Genomic DNA, 14,183 nt, shown 5'->3' with positions numbered 1-14,183 from the left:
GTGGTTGCAGTCCTTCATACATGTGCTCTTTCTGTGGCTCCCCCTGGCCTTGGGTCCCCATCTGAATGCGGGTGGATTAGGCCGGAAGCTGCAGGCAGCCCTTCCCGTGGGCCGTCCTGCAGCATCCAGCTCTGTGCCTGCAGAACAACGTGGTGGGGCGCCTGTGCAATGAGTGTGCCGCCGGTTCTTTCCACCTGAGTGCCCACAACCCCGACGGCTGCCTCAAGTGCTTCTGCATGGGTGTCAGTCGTCAGTGCACCAGCTCCTCTTGGAGTCGTGCCCAGGTACCTGTCTACTGGAGGCGGGTGGGGGTGTACAGACAGGCAGGACCGCCAAGCCTAGTGCTGGGTGGACTCGGCGCCAGTCCCAGGCCACAGCTCCATAGGCCTCTTCTCCGCTCCCAGGTGCACGGGGCCTCTGGGGTACCCGATGAGTTCAGTCTGATCAACGCTGCAGGCACCCACACCACCAGCATGGACATCTCATCCCCCGTGCCTGGGGAACTGGTCTTCTCCTCCTTCCACCGCCTCCTAACTGGACCCTACTTCTGGAGCCTGCCTTCACGCTTCCGTGGGGACAAGGTAGGCAGGGGGTGGGAAAAGAAGGGGAATTCTAGGCAGTAGGAACAGTGCAGGCAAAGGCTCGGAAGCAGGATTGTTGTGGTACCTTTGGAGAAGAGGTTGAGGGGGTGGTGGGAGCAGCGGCAGGGCCAGACTGTGGGGACCTCAGCTGATGACCCCCTTCACCCTGTGTCCCAGGTGACCTCCTATGGAGGGGAGCTGCGCTTCACAGTGACCCAGCAGCCCCAGCCTGGCTCCTTGCCCCTGCACAGGCAGCCGTTGGTGGTACTGCAGGGCAATGGCATCGTCTTGGAGCATCACCCCTCCAGGGAGCCGAGCCCTGGCCAGCCCAGCACCTTTACTGTGCCCTTCCGGGAGGTGAGCCACGCTGTCCCAAGAGCCTCCCTGGGGAGGGGCAGGCCCCCTGCTTCTCTCACCCAGGGGAGTTGGTATCCCAGGATGTCAGGGGTTGTAGCACATGTGTCCTTGCCTTGGCAGCAAGCATGGCAACGGCCTGATGGGCAGCCAGCCACACGGGAGCACCTGTTGATGGCACTGGCGGGCATTGACAGCCTCCTGATCCAGGCGTCCTACAGCCAGCAGCCAGCTGAGAGCAGGTGTCTGGGGCCGGGGCAGGAGGACGGAAGGGGCCTTGGGCTGGCGGCTCCAGTCTGAGCGGGTCAGTGCGGTGTTGCCTGGCTGCCAGCTCTACCTCTTGCAGGCTGTGGCCGTCTTGTGTCTCATTTTCCCCATCTGCAAAATGGAGATTATAACAGTGCCTCCCTCATAGGGCTTGTCTCAGGTCAGGTTTCCTAGAGGCAAAGCCTGAGATGGGGTGCACATGATTCACAAGAGGAACCTGGGGGGGGGGGAGGGAAGGAGGGAGGGACACAGCAGGGGGAAGTGGCCAGGCAAGGAAAAGCCTGGTTTCAGGTAAAGCCTCCGCTTCATCCTCATGGAGCTCTGCAGTGTCGTCCTGCTTTGAGGCAAGGGGGTTTTGTGCCCTTGGTCAGTCTGTCATTGGTCACCCCAGAGAGCAGAGTAGTTTGTCCTTTCCAGGCGAGAAAGGTGTAGTCTCTGGGGAAAGTTGCAGGTATAAGCCATTCGCCACAATTCTTGCAGCAGGTGGGGGATGGACGCCTAGTTAGGGAACTGGATCACGACAGAGCTTTGGGGGGGGGGAGCGAAGGAGATGATCGCTGGGAGGATTCCAGAGATTCCTGGCACAGAGTGAGTGCTCATTCATGTGGTTTGTCACGCCCAGGATCTCTGGCATTAGCATGGACGTGGCTGTGCCTGAGGACACTGGCCAGGACCCTGCATTGGAAGTGGAACAGTGCACCTGCCCACCTGGGTACCGTGGCCCATCCTGCCAGGTGAGCCCTGGGCCCCACACACCTGTCTAGACAGTTCCCATAGTGCTTGGTGCTCCCTGGCTCCTCCACCTTTAGCTCTTTCCACCTCCCCAATCGTACCCCAGCCCTGCCACCCAGTAGCCCCTGCCCAGAACACTTTCTGCTGAGGAAGCCCCCCTACCCCCAACTGCCCTCTTTCTTCCACCAGGACTGTGACACTGGTTACACACGCACACCTAGTGGTCTCTACCTGGGCACCTGTGAACGTTGCAGCTGCCATGGCCACACAGAAGTCTGTGAGCCTGAAACAGGTGCCTGCCAGGTAAGCCCCACCCTTCTTCATGCCCCAGGGATCTGTGACCTCAAGGGGCCCACCCTTAACCACTCTCTGCCCCTTCAGGGTTGCCAGCACCACACAGAGGGCCCTCGGTGTGAGCAGTGCCAGCCGGGATACTATGGGGACGCCCAACAAGGGACACCACAGGACTGCCAGCCATGCCCGTGCTATGGAGCCCCATCTGCTGGCCAGTGCGTTCAATCCCTGCCTGTACCTGCCCTTTCTTGAAATGTCCTCTGCCCTCCTCCCAGACTCCCTTCTTCCCAGGCCCTTCTGAAAGGCAGTGGTTAAATTCTGGCCTTACCACTTACTCAGTGTGTCATTTTGTATAAAATGCACTTCCCGGCCCTGGCCGGTTGGCTCAGCGGTAGAGCGTTGGCCTGGCGTGCGGAAGTCCCGGGTTCGATTCCTGGCCAGGGCGCACAGGAGAGGCGCCCATCTGCTTCTCCACACCTCCCCCTCTCCTTCCTCTCTGTCTCTCTCTTCCCCTCCCGCAGCCGAGGTTCCATTGGAGCAAAAGATGGCCTGGGCGCTGGGGATGGCTCCTTGGCCTCTGCCCCAGGCGCTAGAGTGGCTTTGGTCGCGACAGAGTGACGCCCCGGATGGGCAGAGCATCGCCCCCTGGTGGGCGTGCCGGGTGGATCCCGGTCGGGCGCATGCGGGAGTCTGTCTGACTGCCTCCCCATTTCCAGCTTCAGAAAAATACAAAAAAAAAAAAAAAAAAAGCACCTCCCTCTCTGGGCCTCAACTTCCTCATCTGTGAAATGGGGATTATGATGTACTCCACCTGGTTTCCTTGTGTAAGAATTGAATGAGATGACACACATGGAGATCTTAGTAAAGTGCCTGGCACTCAGAATATGTTAGTTCATAGACCTGCTCTTCCTTTCCCTCCTCCCCTGGTCCTGATGGAGGAGCTGTGGACCTTCTAACTGGAAATTTGCCCCCACGCTCTCAGGGCCACCCACACATGCTTTCTGGACACAGACGGCCACCCTACCTGTGATGCATGCTCCCCAGGCCACAGTGGGCGTCACTGTGAGAGGTGAGGCGGGTGGCTGGCAGGGTGGGTAGCATGCAGGTGGGGCTGCCCCTGGAGTCATTCTGGGTCTAGTTCTCCTGACCTGGAGGGACCAGAAGCCTCTTACTCACCATATACAGGCCCCAGGCGATGATCAGCTCCCTTTCCTGAGAGCCTCAACGCTGAGCCTGCCATTTGAGGTCCTCAGAGATCTGGGATTGCAGTTCACCTCCAACCCCAGCACGCCCGGCCCCAGGCAGGCCAGAGTCTTCCCAGAACACTGCTCATACTTGTGAAGGTCATGGTTTTGAGGCCAGAGCATGCTAACTACACTGGCTCTGTGGCCTAGGGCAGGCTCCTGCTCTTCTCCCAGCTGTTTCCCCATCTGTAAAATGGGTGACTTATGCTGATTATTTCTTCCAGTGCTATGAGGTCATTGATCCCTGGTTCATACAGAAGGCTCACCAGGATTCTCTAGTTCTCCCCTCCATTCATCCGGTGCTTTCTTTCTCCGTAGGTGCGCCCCAGGTTACTATGGCAATCCCAGCCAGGGCCAGCCATGCCGAAGTGAGTAGGGCTGGGGAGGCCTTTGGGGTTGGGCTGCCCTCTCTCACCCTGGGTGAAGCTAGGCCGGTGAAGCTTTGTTCCCCTTCCACCTGGGGCAATTGACTTTCCTCTTCTGAGCCTCAGCTTCTTTATCTGTAAAATGGGGATAGTAAAAGGCATCCCAGATGGCTGCTGTGAATGTGTAGAAGGCCTACACGTGGTAGGTGTTCAGAAATAAACACTCCCTCTCTCGGTGGTGAGTTAGGGGTGATGGAAATGGAGTTGCTTGGTGGCGGGTTTGGGATTCCAGCTGTGGCTTCCCTCCACCACAGGAGACGGCCAAATGCCAGAGCCGACCGGCTGTGGCTGCGACCCCCAGGGCAGCGTCGGCAGCCAGTGCGACGCTGCTGGCCAGTGCCAGTGCAAGGTTAGTCCAAAGCCTTGCCCTTTACGAGGTCCTGACTTGCAGCCACAGTGATTGTCAGGTGTCCCCTCTCACTGTACCTTCAGGACTGTCCCTGCACACACACACCCACCACTTTTCCTCAGAGGGCCCCTCTCTATCCCACTGCTCGGGGGCCTGGTGGGAAGTCAGGCAACAGCTGATGGGAGCTGAGGCCTAGGCCTGGGGCAGCAGGGGCTCCCTGTACTGCCAGAAATAGCTGGGAAGACTGGCCCCACATCAGGAGATGCAAGAGACCCAGCCTAGCTCCCTGCACTTACCTTTCCGTTCTTCGTCTCAGGCCCAGGTGGAAGGCCTCACTTGCAGCCACTGCCGGCCCCATCACTTCCACCTGAGCGCCAGCAACCCCGACGGCTGCCTGCCCTGCTTCTGCATGGGCATCACCCAGCAGTGCACCAGCTCCTCCTACACCCGCCACCTGGTAAGAGCCTATACACAGCCCAGCAGCCGGGCCTGTCACCTGTCTCTTCCTGGCTCATGATTGGGGCAGGTTAGGAGCATAGTCCCGTGGTGTCCCCATTGCCTATGAGGACACTTATCCCCATAGCCCATTATTACCCATGTAAGCACAGATCCCAGCCACCCTTGCCCTAATACCCCCCATTATCTGAATCAGCACTGAGCCCAGCCCCCACCTCCTTTTCACCAATTGTCTTCCCCATCCCCCCATTCCCCTATTGTTTCTGTCCCAGCCCTGATCTTGGCCATCCCCATTACTCCCCTGGTACCCTGCCGTGCCCCTCCCCCACCAAGGTGCCAGCCGCAGTGCCCAGGCTGACACGTGCCCTCCTTCTCCCAGATCTCTACCCACTTTGCCCCGGGGGACTTCCAAGGCTTTGCCCTGGTGAATCCGCAGCGGAACAGCCACCTGACTGGAGGCTTCACCGTGGAACCTGTGCCTGAGGGTGCCCAGCTCTCTTTTGGCAACTTCGCTCAACTTGGCCACGAATCCTTCTACTGGCAGCTGCCGGAGACATACCAGGGAGACAAGGTGTGACACGCAGGGGGGCTGGTAGGCCCTCCCCGATTGTCACCTTTGGGCAAAGCCCAAAAGCTGAGTCCTGAGACCAGCAGGGACTCCGACACGATTTGACCTCAGCGCGGTCTGGGCAGTCAGGGGGTGGTGGGGCAGCAGGTGTCAGTCACGTGGTTCAGTGCACAGCCTTTGGGGTCGGATGGGCCTCCGTCTAAACCTCACCACTTACCAACTGGCTGCCTTTTGGTAAACCTCAGCTCCAGGGTGGCTGGGAGGATTGGAGATCGCACGTGGCGCATAGTAAGCGCTCACCTCTTAATGGTTATCAGCTTTCACGCAATTGTGTCCTGGATGAGGCCCTCGAAACACAAGGACAAATGATACACAATTTAGTTTCGTTCATTTGCTCGCTCAAAATTCACCTGTATTGTTGGGTTGGTGCTTGGTTTTGGGCATAATAATTCTTATTTATTTATTTATTTTTTGTATTTTTCTGAAGTTGGAAACGGGGAGGCAGTCAGACTCCCGCATGCGCCCGACTGGGATCTACCCGGCATGCCCACCAGGGGGCGATGCTCCGCCCATTGAGGGTGTTGCTCTGTTGCAACCAGAGCCATTCTAGCGCCTGAGGCAGAGGCCACAGAGCCATCCTCAGCGCCCGAGCCAACTTTGCTCCAATGGAGCCTTGGCTGCGGGAGGGGAAGAGAGAGACAGAGAGGAAGGAGAGGGGGAGGGGTGGAGAAGCAGATGAGCGCTTCTCCTGTGTGCCCTGGCCGGGAATCGAACCCAGGACTCCTGCACGCCAGGCTGACGCTCTACCACTGAGCCAACCAGCCAGGGAAATTCTTCTTATTAATAGGTCATATTCATTGAGCTCTTACTCTGTGCTTGGCACCGTCCCAAGCACTTAATTACATATCACAAATCACAACTGTATGTACTGCATACCACTACTGCCCTGTTCCATCAGTGAGGAAACTAAGGGGGGGGAGGTTAGGTCACCTGCCTGAGCTCCCACAGCCAGGAGGTGACCATGCTGGAATTCAAACTCAGGTCAGAGGCAGCCCTTAAATACTACACTAGTCAGAGATGAACATGCCTGGACTACAGAGTCATGGTTTAGTGGGGAGGTGACGGTGTGGTGGTGGTGTGGGGTGCAGGGGCTTAGGCACAGACTCCAGGGCCGCCTGCCCAAGTGTGCCCCTTGAGTAGTCACAGTCATCTGGTGGCATCCAGGGGAAAAGGGTGCTTGATCCAGGAGTCCCCTGTTGGCTGAGGCCAGCGTTCAAGTCGATGTGTCCCTCCCCTCACCCAGGTCCCAGGGAGGTCAGAGGTACTTAGGAGGGGGAGCCCCGAGGCTGCTCTGCCCTTGTTCTTCGGACAGACCCAAGTATCTCGGCCTCCTTCCTAGTTCCCTCTCCTGTCTCGAGTTCCTCCGGGCCCTGCCTTCCCGTCTGTTCCCTCACTGCCCTGTCCTGCGGGTCCCAGCCCTCTCTGACTCTCTGACTCTCTTTCCTGGCGTTTCTCTGTGCCCCATAGAGGGAGGCGTATTTTGCGCGGATGCGCCGTGCTCACCAGGTAGTCCCGTGGTGTCCCACATCTGAGTGGTGTGAGCTGGATGTGACATGGGCATGGTGTGTTCTTGGGTGCCCTCAGCCCCGCATGGGGAGATGCCCAGTGCCCAAGGCAATGTGGGTCTGCATGAACCCGGTTAGTGCCCTCTGGCTCCACAGTCAGGTCAGTATGTGCCCAAGCCCTACGATGCTGATAGTTAGAGCCAGGAGGGGTGTGTGCCTCATCTGCTGGGTGGTCTGGTTCTGGTGCCAACCATCTGTGGCCGGAGTGGTGGCTGAGGTGGCAGGGAAACTAACTTGATGCTAAAACCACATGACTATACCTGGCCCCCAGGTTCCCCTAGTTCTGCCTCGCATGCAGCCTCCACCGACCCCCTGTGTGCATATGCCACCCTAGCAGCCTGGAGTGAATCCCTGTGTGCCGACCTGGAGAGGGGAGCATGTGTTTTTCTCCCTAATCAGTGTGAACCTTTCTGGCCATCCTGTCCCTGAGGAGAGGACACTCCCCAGGGCTCCAGCTCTGGGGCCTTGGGAGGTCTGAGCTGGCCTCTGCCCTCCACCCATCAGAACCGCACGTCCCTCTCAGAGGAGCAGTTGCGGATAGCTGTGACTTCTGGGAGGATCCCAGCACCCCCCGGGGGTGGGGGCCGGGCACAGCGGCTCTCACAGGTAACTCAGCGCCTGGCCTGAACAGGCTGTGTTTCAGGGGCTCCAGGGAGGAGGCCAGAGAGCGTAGTGTAAGCAGGAGCCTCAAGCTGAGGCCCTGGTCTTTGTGCACCATTTTCCGCACACCAGGCCAGGCCCAGCCCAGGGTCTGGCACCATGGGTACACATGGAGAGTGAGGCTTAAGGAGCACCTCCCTCACACAAATGCCCTAGGTCCATTCCTCTCTTGTTGGGGTGCCCTCTGTATGGGCTTCCCTCCATAGTCAGGGCCCGTAGTCACCCCGGCCCATCCGAGGATAGCCCTGCCAGGCTCACGAGGAGCAAGAGGGTGGGAGGTACAAAGGTCAGAGCATCATGCATCAGCACTTGTGAACAGGTGGGACAGAAGCAGATAGCTGGCTGGGCCTGGCGCAGCCTGTGGGGAGGCAAAGCCTCATGGCATCCTTTCTGTTCCTCTCCACTCCTTTCCTCCGTCCTTCCTCCCCTGGTCCTCCAGGTGGACGAGGCCCAGAGGAGAATGGATGCCGAGATCTGGCAGCTCCTTTCCAGCTTTGCTGCCCACCCTCATCCCCCACCCCCTCCCCCGGGGCTCTTGCCCCATCCCCAGCCTGCAGCTGCTCTGCGGGCACTTCCACCCTTCTCCTCTTCCGCCTCCTCCTCAGCTTCTCTGTCTTCTTCCACAGGCTCTCAGGTATGTGCCAAGGCACCCCCAAAAGAACCCCATACCCCATTTTTTCTAGACGTCAGTTGTTTCCAAACCAACATTAAAAATTCAGCTGTTTCTGCACACTACCTGGACTTTTTTTTTTTTTTTTTTGTATTTTTCTGAAGCTGGAAACGGGGAGAGACAGTCAGACAGACTCCCGCATGCGCCCGACCGGGATCCACCCGGCACGCTCTGCCCACCAGGGGGCGATGCTCTGCCCCTCCGGGGCATCGCTCTGCCGTGACCAGAGCCACTCTAGCGCCTGGGGCAGAGGCCAAGGAGCCATCCCCAGCGCCCAGGCCATCTTTGCTCCAATGGAGCCTTGGCTGCGGGAGGGGAAGAGAGAGACAGAGAGGAAGGAAGAGGGGGTTGGAGAAGCAAATGGGTGCTTCTCCTATGTGCCCTGGCCGGGAATCGAACCCGGGTCCCCCGCACGCCAGGCCGGCGCTCTACCGCTGAGCCAACCGGCCAGGGCCTGGACTATTTTTTAGTTCGTATTTTCCTTTAAATTCATCGTATACCAACTTAATTATGCTAGCTATACATTTTTAAATACACGGTAGTATCACCACTAAATTTAAAAATGTTTTCTGGTGTGCCACATCAGTCATCTTGGGGTCCACAAGAGGCGTACGCACCAGACGTGAGGTGACTGAACCCAAACCACACTCAGTAAGAGCAGTGGGAGTGTCCGGGTCCCGACAGGGGGAGCACGTTGTCCAGGAGCAGCCCCGGGACCCGGGCTGTGGGGTGAGGGCTTCTGTCTCAGCCTCGTGCCCCCACACCTCCCTCAGCTTTCACCACCTGTCCTTCTGTCCTAGTTCTCTCTCTCCTACGAAGGCTTCTCCCTGCTTCCTGAAAGCCTCTATTATTGGCAGCTGCCCCGACCCTTCCTGGGGAACAAGGTAACGAGGAGTTGGGAGGGTTACAGGGGTGTTGTCGAATCCTGAAATATCGGAGGGCCCTTTGTTAAAGCCCTTCATGATCAAATGGGTACACTGAGGCCCAGAGAGAGTAAGGGACTTGTCTGGGGTCCTATATGCAGATCAAAGTAGGGCTGAGATTCAGCCAAGCTCAGCACTTGTCTACAGCAGCCACAGGCCCCTGGCAGAGGGGCTAACTTACCTGGGAAGGAGACACGTAGACATCCCTAGGCTCCCTTTACCCTCAGTCCAGATCATTGAACTAGCTCTTGGCGCTACATTCATTCATTCAAGCATTGAGAACTTACTGTGTGCTGTATTGCTTGTGGGCAGACAAAGACCCTAGCCTCTCAGGACTCACTGGTAGTCTGATTAGCATCATCATCATTATTTTTTTTTTTTTTTACAGAGACAGAGAGTGAGTCAGAGAGAGGATAGACAGGGACAGACAGACAGGAACGGAGTTGAGAAGCATCAATCATTAGTTTTTCATTGCGTGTTGCAACACCTTAGTTGTTCATTGATTGCTTTCTCATATGTACCTTGACTACAGGCCTTCAGCAGACCTAGTAGCCCCTTGTTAGAGCCAGCGACCTTGGGTCCAAGCTGGTGGGCTTTTGCTCAAACCAGATGAGCTCGCGCTCAAGCTGGCGACCTCGGGGTCTCGAACCTGGGTCCTCTGCATCCCAGTCCGACGCTCTTTCCACTGTGCCACCGACTGGTCAGGCTCATCATCATTATTAACGTTAGTGTTAGTATTGACATCATTTCCATCTCATTCCAAAAGTGATTTAGAATCTTCTAAAGAATACACATAATTTGCTATCACACACCATGCATAGAAGCAGACAGGAGTCTGGTCCAGGGGGAAGTGAGGCTGGGGAAGCCCTGCAGAAGCCAAGGGCGGAACTGGACGTGATGGGGATTTGGCAGCAGTGAGGCTGCCTGATCACAGGCACTGTGCTCTGTGCGGTATTTTACGTGACCTGTGTTACTTAAACCTGAGGTAGGTATTATTTTTACTCCATTTCCACATAAGCAGGGCTCAGAGAGGTTAAGTAACTTCTCCAAGGCTGTCCAGCCAGTAGAGCTGGACTGGAACCCTAATCTCAGAGTGCAGAGTCTGCTCCCTTAGCCACTCGACTGCACATGCCTGCATCTTGATCTTGGACATGGCAGCGAACCTGTTGGCATCCAAAGCAAGCAGAACACCAGTTGTCTCGTGGTTATCTGGTTATGGCTCTTACCTTACCCTAAGCTTGTGGAGAACATCCTTGGGGCCTGTGTAGCCCAGGGCCTGGCATGTAGTCAGTAGGCATTTAATAAACGCTCACAACTGAATGAACACACAGATGAACACGTGAGCTAGGCCTGGCACACTGCAGAATTGCTTTGAACATCTGCCCTGGTAGCAGAGGAGAGAGAGGAAAGTCCTATGGGACAGAGCTGAGGCCTCAGCCGCACACGTGAAAGCCCTCGGCAGCGGATGTAAGGGCTGTTCCACTGTCAGCGGTAGAAAACCCAAGTCCAGCTGGCTTGTCTGCGACAAAGAATCTATTGGCTCATGTAACTACAAAGCCCAAGGATATCAGGTATCAGGCATGCCTGGATCTAGAAGTTCATTAGGACTTTATCTCAGTTGGTATCCTTCTCTGGCTTCCAATAATATGAGTAGGAAGGGGAGTTTCTCTGTTCCAGTAGAAAGAGCAGAAGGCCAGGTTCACGTGTGCACCCCTGATGGAGCAGAGAGGGTTGTGGTGGAGTGGGGAGTGGCAGAATGTGCATACTGACGAGGCCTGGTTCATGGCTCCACTCAAACCACAGGGCTGCATGTAGGACATAATTTCCTTTAAAGAAAACCGGGGTGCAGTTTGTAAAAAGCGGGGTAGTAGATTCTGAGCAAATAAAACCCACCTGCCCAGGAGGCGAGACCCCTGAGGGCCACCCTCACTCAGCCCCACCCCCACGGCTAAGAACTTTGAACCTTTCGCAACCTCTTGGTGGTCACTGTCATCATTACCCCTATCGGCTTTGTGGGTAATTCTTCTATGAAAAGGGACTTGGAATGTGTTCACTGAGATTGTGAGGCACTGGGAAATGGAGAGCCCCAGAACAGAAAAGAGGATGCTTACTGATCAATGTCACCCTGTTAAGTTTAATTTTCTAAATAGAAAAAAAAAAAGAGGCTGCCCAGGGTCATTGCCATCAGCTCTGATGCTGTGAAGGAAGTGAGTGATGTCTCCTAAGCAAGCCCACGCCATGCACAGCGACTAGCCTCTGGCTGGGTGGGAAGAGGCTATCCAGCAAAAGCACCTTTTTTTTTTTTTTTTTGGTGACAGAGACAGACAGGAAGGGAGAGAGATGAGAAGTATCAGTTCTTCATTGCTGCACCTTAGTTGTTCATTGATTGCTTTCTCATATATGCCTTGACGGGGGGGGGCTACAGCAGACTGAGTGATCCCTTGCTCAAGCCAGTGACCTTGGGCTCAAGCTGATGAACTGTGCTCAAATCAGATGAGCCCGCACTGAAGCTGGCGACCTTGGGGTTTTGAACCTGGGTCTTTCGCGTCCCAGTCCGATGCTCTATCCACTGCACCACTGCCTGGTCAGGCAGCAAAAGAACCTTAAGAGGTTCTACCCCCCTCACCTGAATGGTCTTATCCTATCCCAGAGGAGGGCAGAGTCAGGCTGTGACTGCAGGGTTTGCCTCTTTGCAGGTGGCAGCCTATGGCGGAAAGCTGCGATACACCCTGTCCTACACAACTGGGGCACAGGGAAGCCCACTCTCTGACCCAGATGTCCAGATCACGGTGAGCACATGAACTCTATGCCACATGGGCAGAAGGGGCAGCCAAGTGCACACTCAGCTGGCCTGGCATGGGCTGGAGGGATTAGGCCCCTGGCCCCACCTCAGCATCTGGTTGGACACTGCCCAGGCAGAGGCCCAGCTGCGAGAAGAAGGGGGCAGTGGGCACGCACCAGTTACCTTTGGGCACATGAGCCTGGGAGATTGGACGGATGGGTGGTTGGTGTTACTGAGAGGCTAGAACCTGGTGGGGGACCCTACTATCCCTAAGAGCTCCTCATTTCTCCTCCCAATCCTTCTAATGTCTCCTCAGGGCAACAACATCATGCTGGTGGCCTCTCAGCCAGCTCTGCAGGGTCGCGAGAGGAAGAGCTATGAGATTGTCTTCCGAGAGGTAAGGGGCACGTGGCCCCCTGTGTCTGACTTGCTGTGGAACCTGGCTTTCGACGCCAGCTATACTGCTTCTTCCTCCCCCATCCTCACCTCAGAGTCTGCAAGGAAGGACCTGGGGGGCAGGGGGCTGCAGAAGCAGCACGCAGAGCCCGAGACCCCTCACTGATACTTGCTGTCATCCCCCCATCCAGGAATTCTGGCGCCGGCCTGACGGGCAGCCAGCCACACGTGAGCACCTCCTGATGGCGCTGGCTGACCTGGACGAACTCCTGGTCCGGGCCACGTTCTCCTCGATGCCAGTGGCGGCCAGCATCAGCATGGTCAGCCTGGAGGTCGCCCAGCCGGGGCCCTCCCATGGCCCCCGGGCCTTGGAGGTGGAGGAATGCCGCTGCCCCCCGGGCTATGTAGGCTTGTCCTGCCAGGTGAGTGTGACAGCCCTGCTCCCGCACAGCTGGGTCAGCATGCTGCTCAGCTGCCATAGCCGTGGCCTGCGATGCGTCATCACTTGAATGCGCTCTGCAGTATCTCATATATTCTTCCCAACAGCCCTCAGAGATGTGTGATTATCCCCTTTTAATAGTTTTTTTTTTTTAAATTGAGGCACTGGAGGGTGAGTGGCCTACCGAGGGCACACAGCTGCGCTCTCTGGAGGCCAAGTCCCAGCTCGTGCTCTCAGGGTCCCCACCAGAGACCGGGAGACCATGCGGAGACGCACAGTCCGTTAGCGCAAAGCAGAGAGTGGAACTGTCTTGGAGGGGAAGGAACAGCGTGGAGCTGGGTCGGATTCTAGGCAGGAAGGCAGGATTAGCAGGAGCTCAGGGGATGGAATGTGTGGGGAATGGCCTGTGAAGCAGAAGGGTCACTTCTGGAGAGCCCGGGTGGGGGTGCAGCACTTCCTGGGGCCCAGAACAAGGCTGTCGGTGGGAACTGGGCCCCAGGAAAATGCCTCTGCCAGTGGTAAATGTGACAGATGGGGTAGGGGGAAAGGCAGGGCGTCCTCTTGGGAGGGAAGGGCAGTGGGGGCGGGACAGAGGGCTGCCAGTTGGAGAGGACCCAGGAGCAGGGTTGGCTGCAGGTTGGACTCCAGGAGGGCAGGGTCTGGCTGGCTGCTGACCGCCCAGTCCTCAGACATGTTGCAGGCAGCCAGTTTGCACCTGATGAGTAAATGTGGAGCTGCGGCAGGAGGCAGGGGGGATCACAGGAGGCGAGGGGGCAGGGCTGCAATGCGGGATGGGGGGTGACTGGGAAGAACCCCACCCCCGCCCTCCCCCCAACTTGGGAACTCCGCCGTGGGAGATCCACATCTCTGCGGTTTTACACCTGTGCAACTTTGCTGTGGCCGTAAGAACTTCCAAATCCAGATCACGGTCCCTTGCAATTATAAAACAACACATTCTGAAGGAGAACCCCTGTGGAAAGCAGACTCCTTGGTGCACATTTTCTGCAGTAAAGCAAAAAGGAGCTCTAAACTTGCCTTTTAAATGGTTGGGGAGCGAAGGAGGACCTGGAGAGTTTTCAAAGAAGGGGAGGCAAACAGAAATTCATTGTTTTCAGAACCCAGGATTACTCATTTAAAATGAGTAAGAGCATCCTTGGCTGTGTGTGTGCAGCTTCTGTCACTTTACTTAGGGAGTGTAAAAATAGTTGTAAAGATCTTAAAGGGCTCGTTCCAAATCTAGGTATGTCTCCTGAAACCTCTTTTTCCATCTAGAGGTTTAGTTTTTCAATAAAGACCCTGTCAGCAGAATTGTCAGGGACAAAGTCCTGGGGACGCAGATGGCTTCTCCATTCAGGATGAACTATTATTTCAGTAAATTTAAGTGGCTAGAGATGCTAGAATGGGGTCGGACAGTATCC

The 14,183-nt window shown here is 56.5% G+C and overlaps 1 protein-coding gene across 13 annotated transcripts in view; it reads left to right on the top strand.

The window, feature by feature from the left end:
- HSPG2 (heparan sulfate proteoglycan 2) overlaps nt 1-14,183 on the top strand; it is a 108,434-nt gene that overhangs the window by 57,132 nt on the left and 37,119 nt on the right. For 7 of the 13 annotated variants that reach the window (XM_066375359.1, XM_066375355.1, XM_066375358.1 and 4 more), the window contains 15 exons: nt 144-284; nt 405-581; nt 759-938; nt 1,059-1,177; nt 1,825-1,936; nt 2,124-2,237; nt 2,316-2,443; nt 3,211-3,297; nt 3,791-3,840; nt 4,152-4,246; nt 4,563-4,703; nt 5,082-5,273; nt 11,845-11,937; nt 12,247-12,327; nt 12,518-12,748. In XM_066375359.1, coding sequence (XP_066231456.1) covers nt 144-284; nt 405-581; nt 759-938; nt 1,059-1,177; nt 1,825-1,936; nt 2,124-2,237; nt 2,316-2,443; nt 3,211-3,297; nt 3,791-3,840; nt 4,152-4,246; nt 4,563-4,703; nt 5,082-5,273; nt 11,845-11,937; nt 12,247-12,327; nt 12,518-12,748 — 1,941 coding nt within the window. Of the gene's footprint in view, nt 1-143; nt 285-404; nt 582-758; nt 939-1,058; nt 1,178-1,824; nt 1,937-2,123; nt 2,238-2,315; nt 2,444-3,210; nt 3,298-3,790; nt 3,841-4,151; nt 4,247-4,562; nt 4,704-5,081; nt 5,274-6,797; nt 6,837-7,399; nt 7,502-7,994; nt 8,190-9,025; nt 9,110-11,844; nt 11,938-12,246; nt 12,328-12,517; nt 12,749-14,183 lie in introns of all 13 variants that reach the window. The other 6 variants (XM_066375350.1, XM_066375349.1, XM_066375347.1 and 3 more) reach the window with 2 other exon arrangements.

The sequence above is a fragment of the Saccopteryx leptura genome, chromosome 3, assembly GCF_036850995.1.
Source record: "Saccopteryx leptura isolate mSacLep1 chromosome 3, mSacLep1_pri_phased_curated, whole genome shotgun sequence".
Classification (NCBI taxonomy): domain Eukaryota; kingdom Metazoa; phylum Chordata; class Mammalia; order Chiroptera; family Emballonuridae; genus Saccopteryx; species Saccopteryx leptura.
The sequence above is the reverse complement of the archived record's forward strand: the minus strand, read 5'-3'. Positions and strand labels throughout refer to the sequence as shown.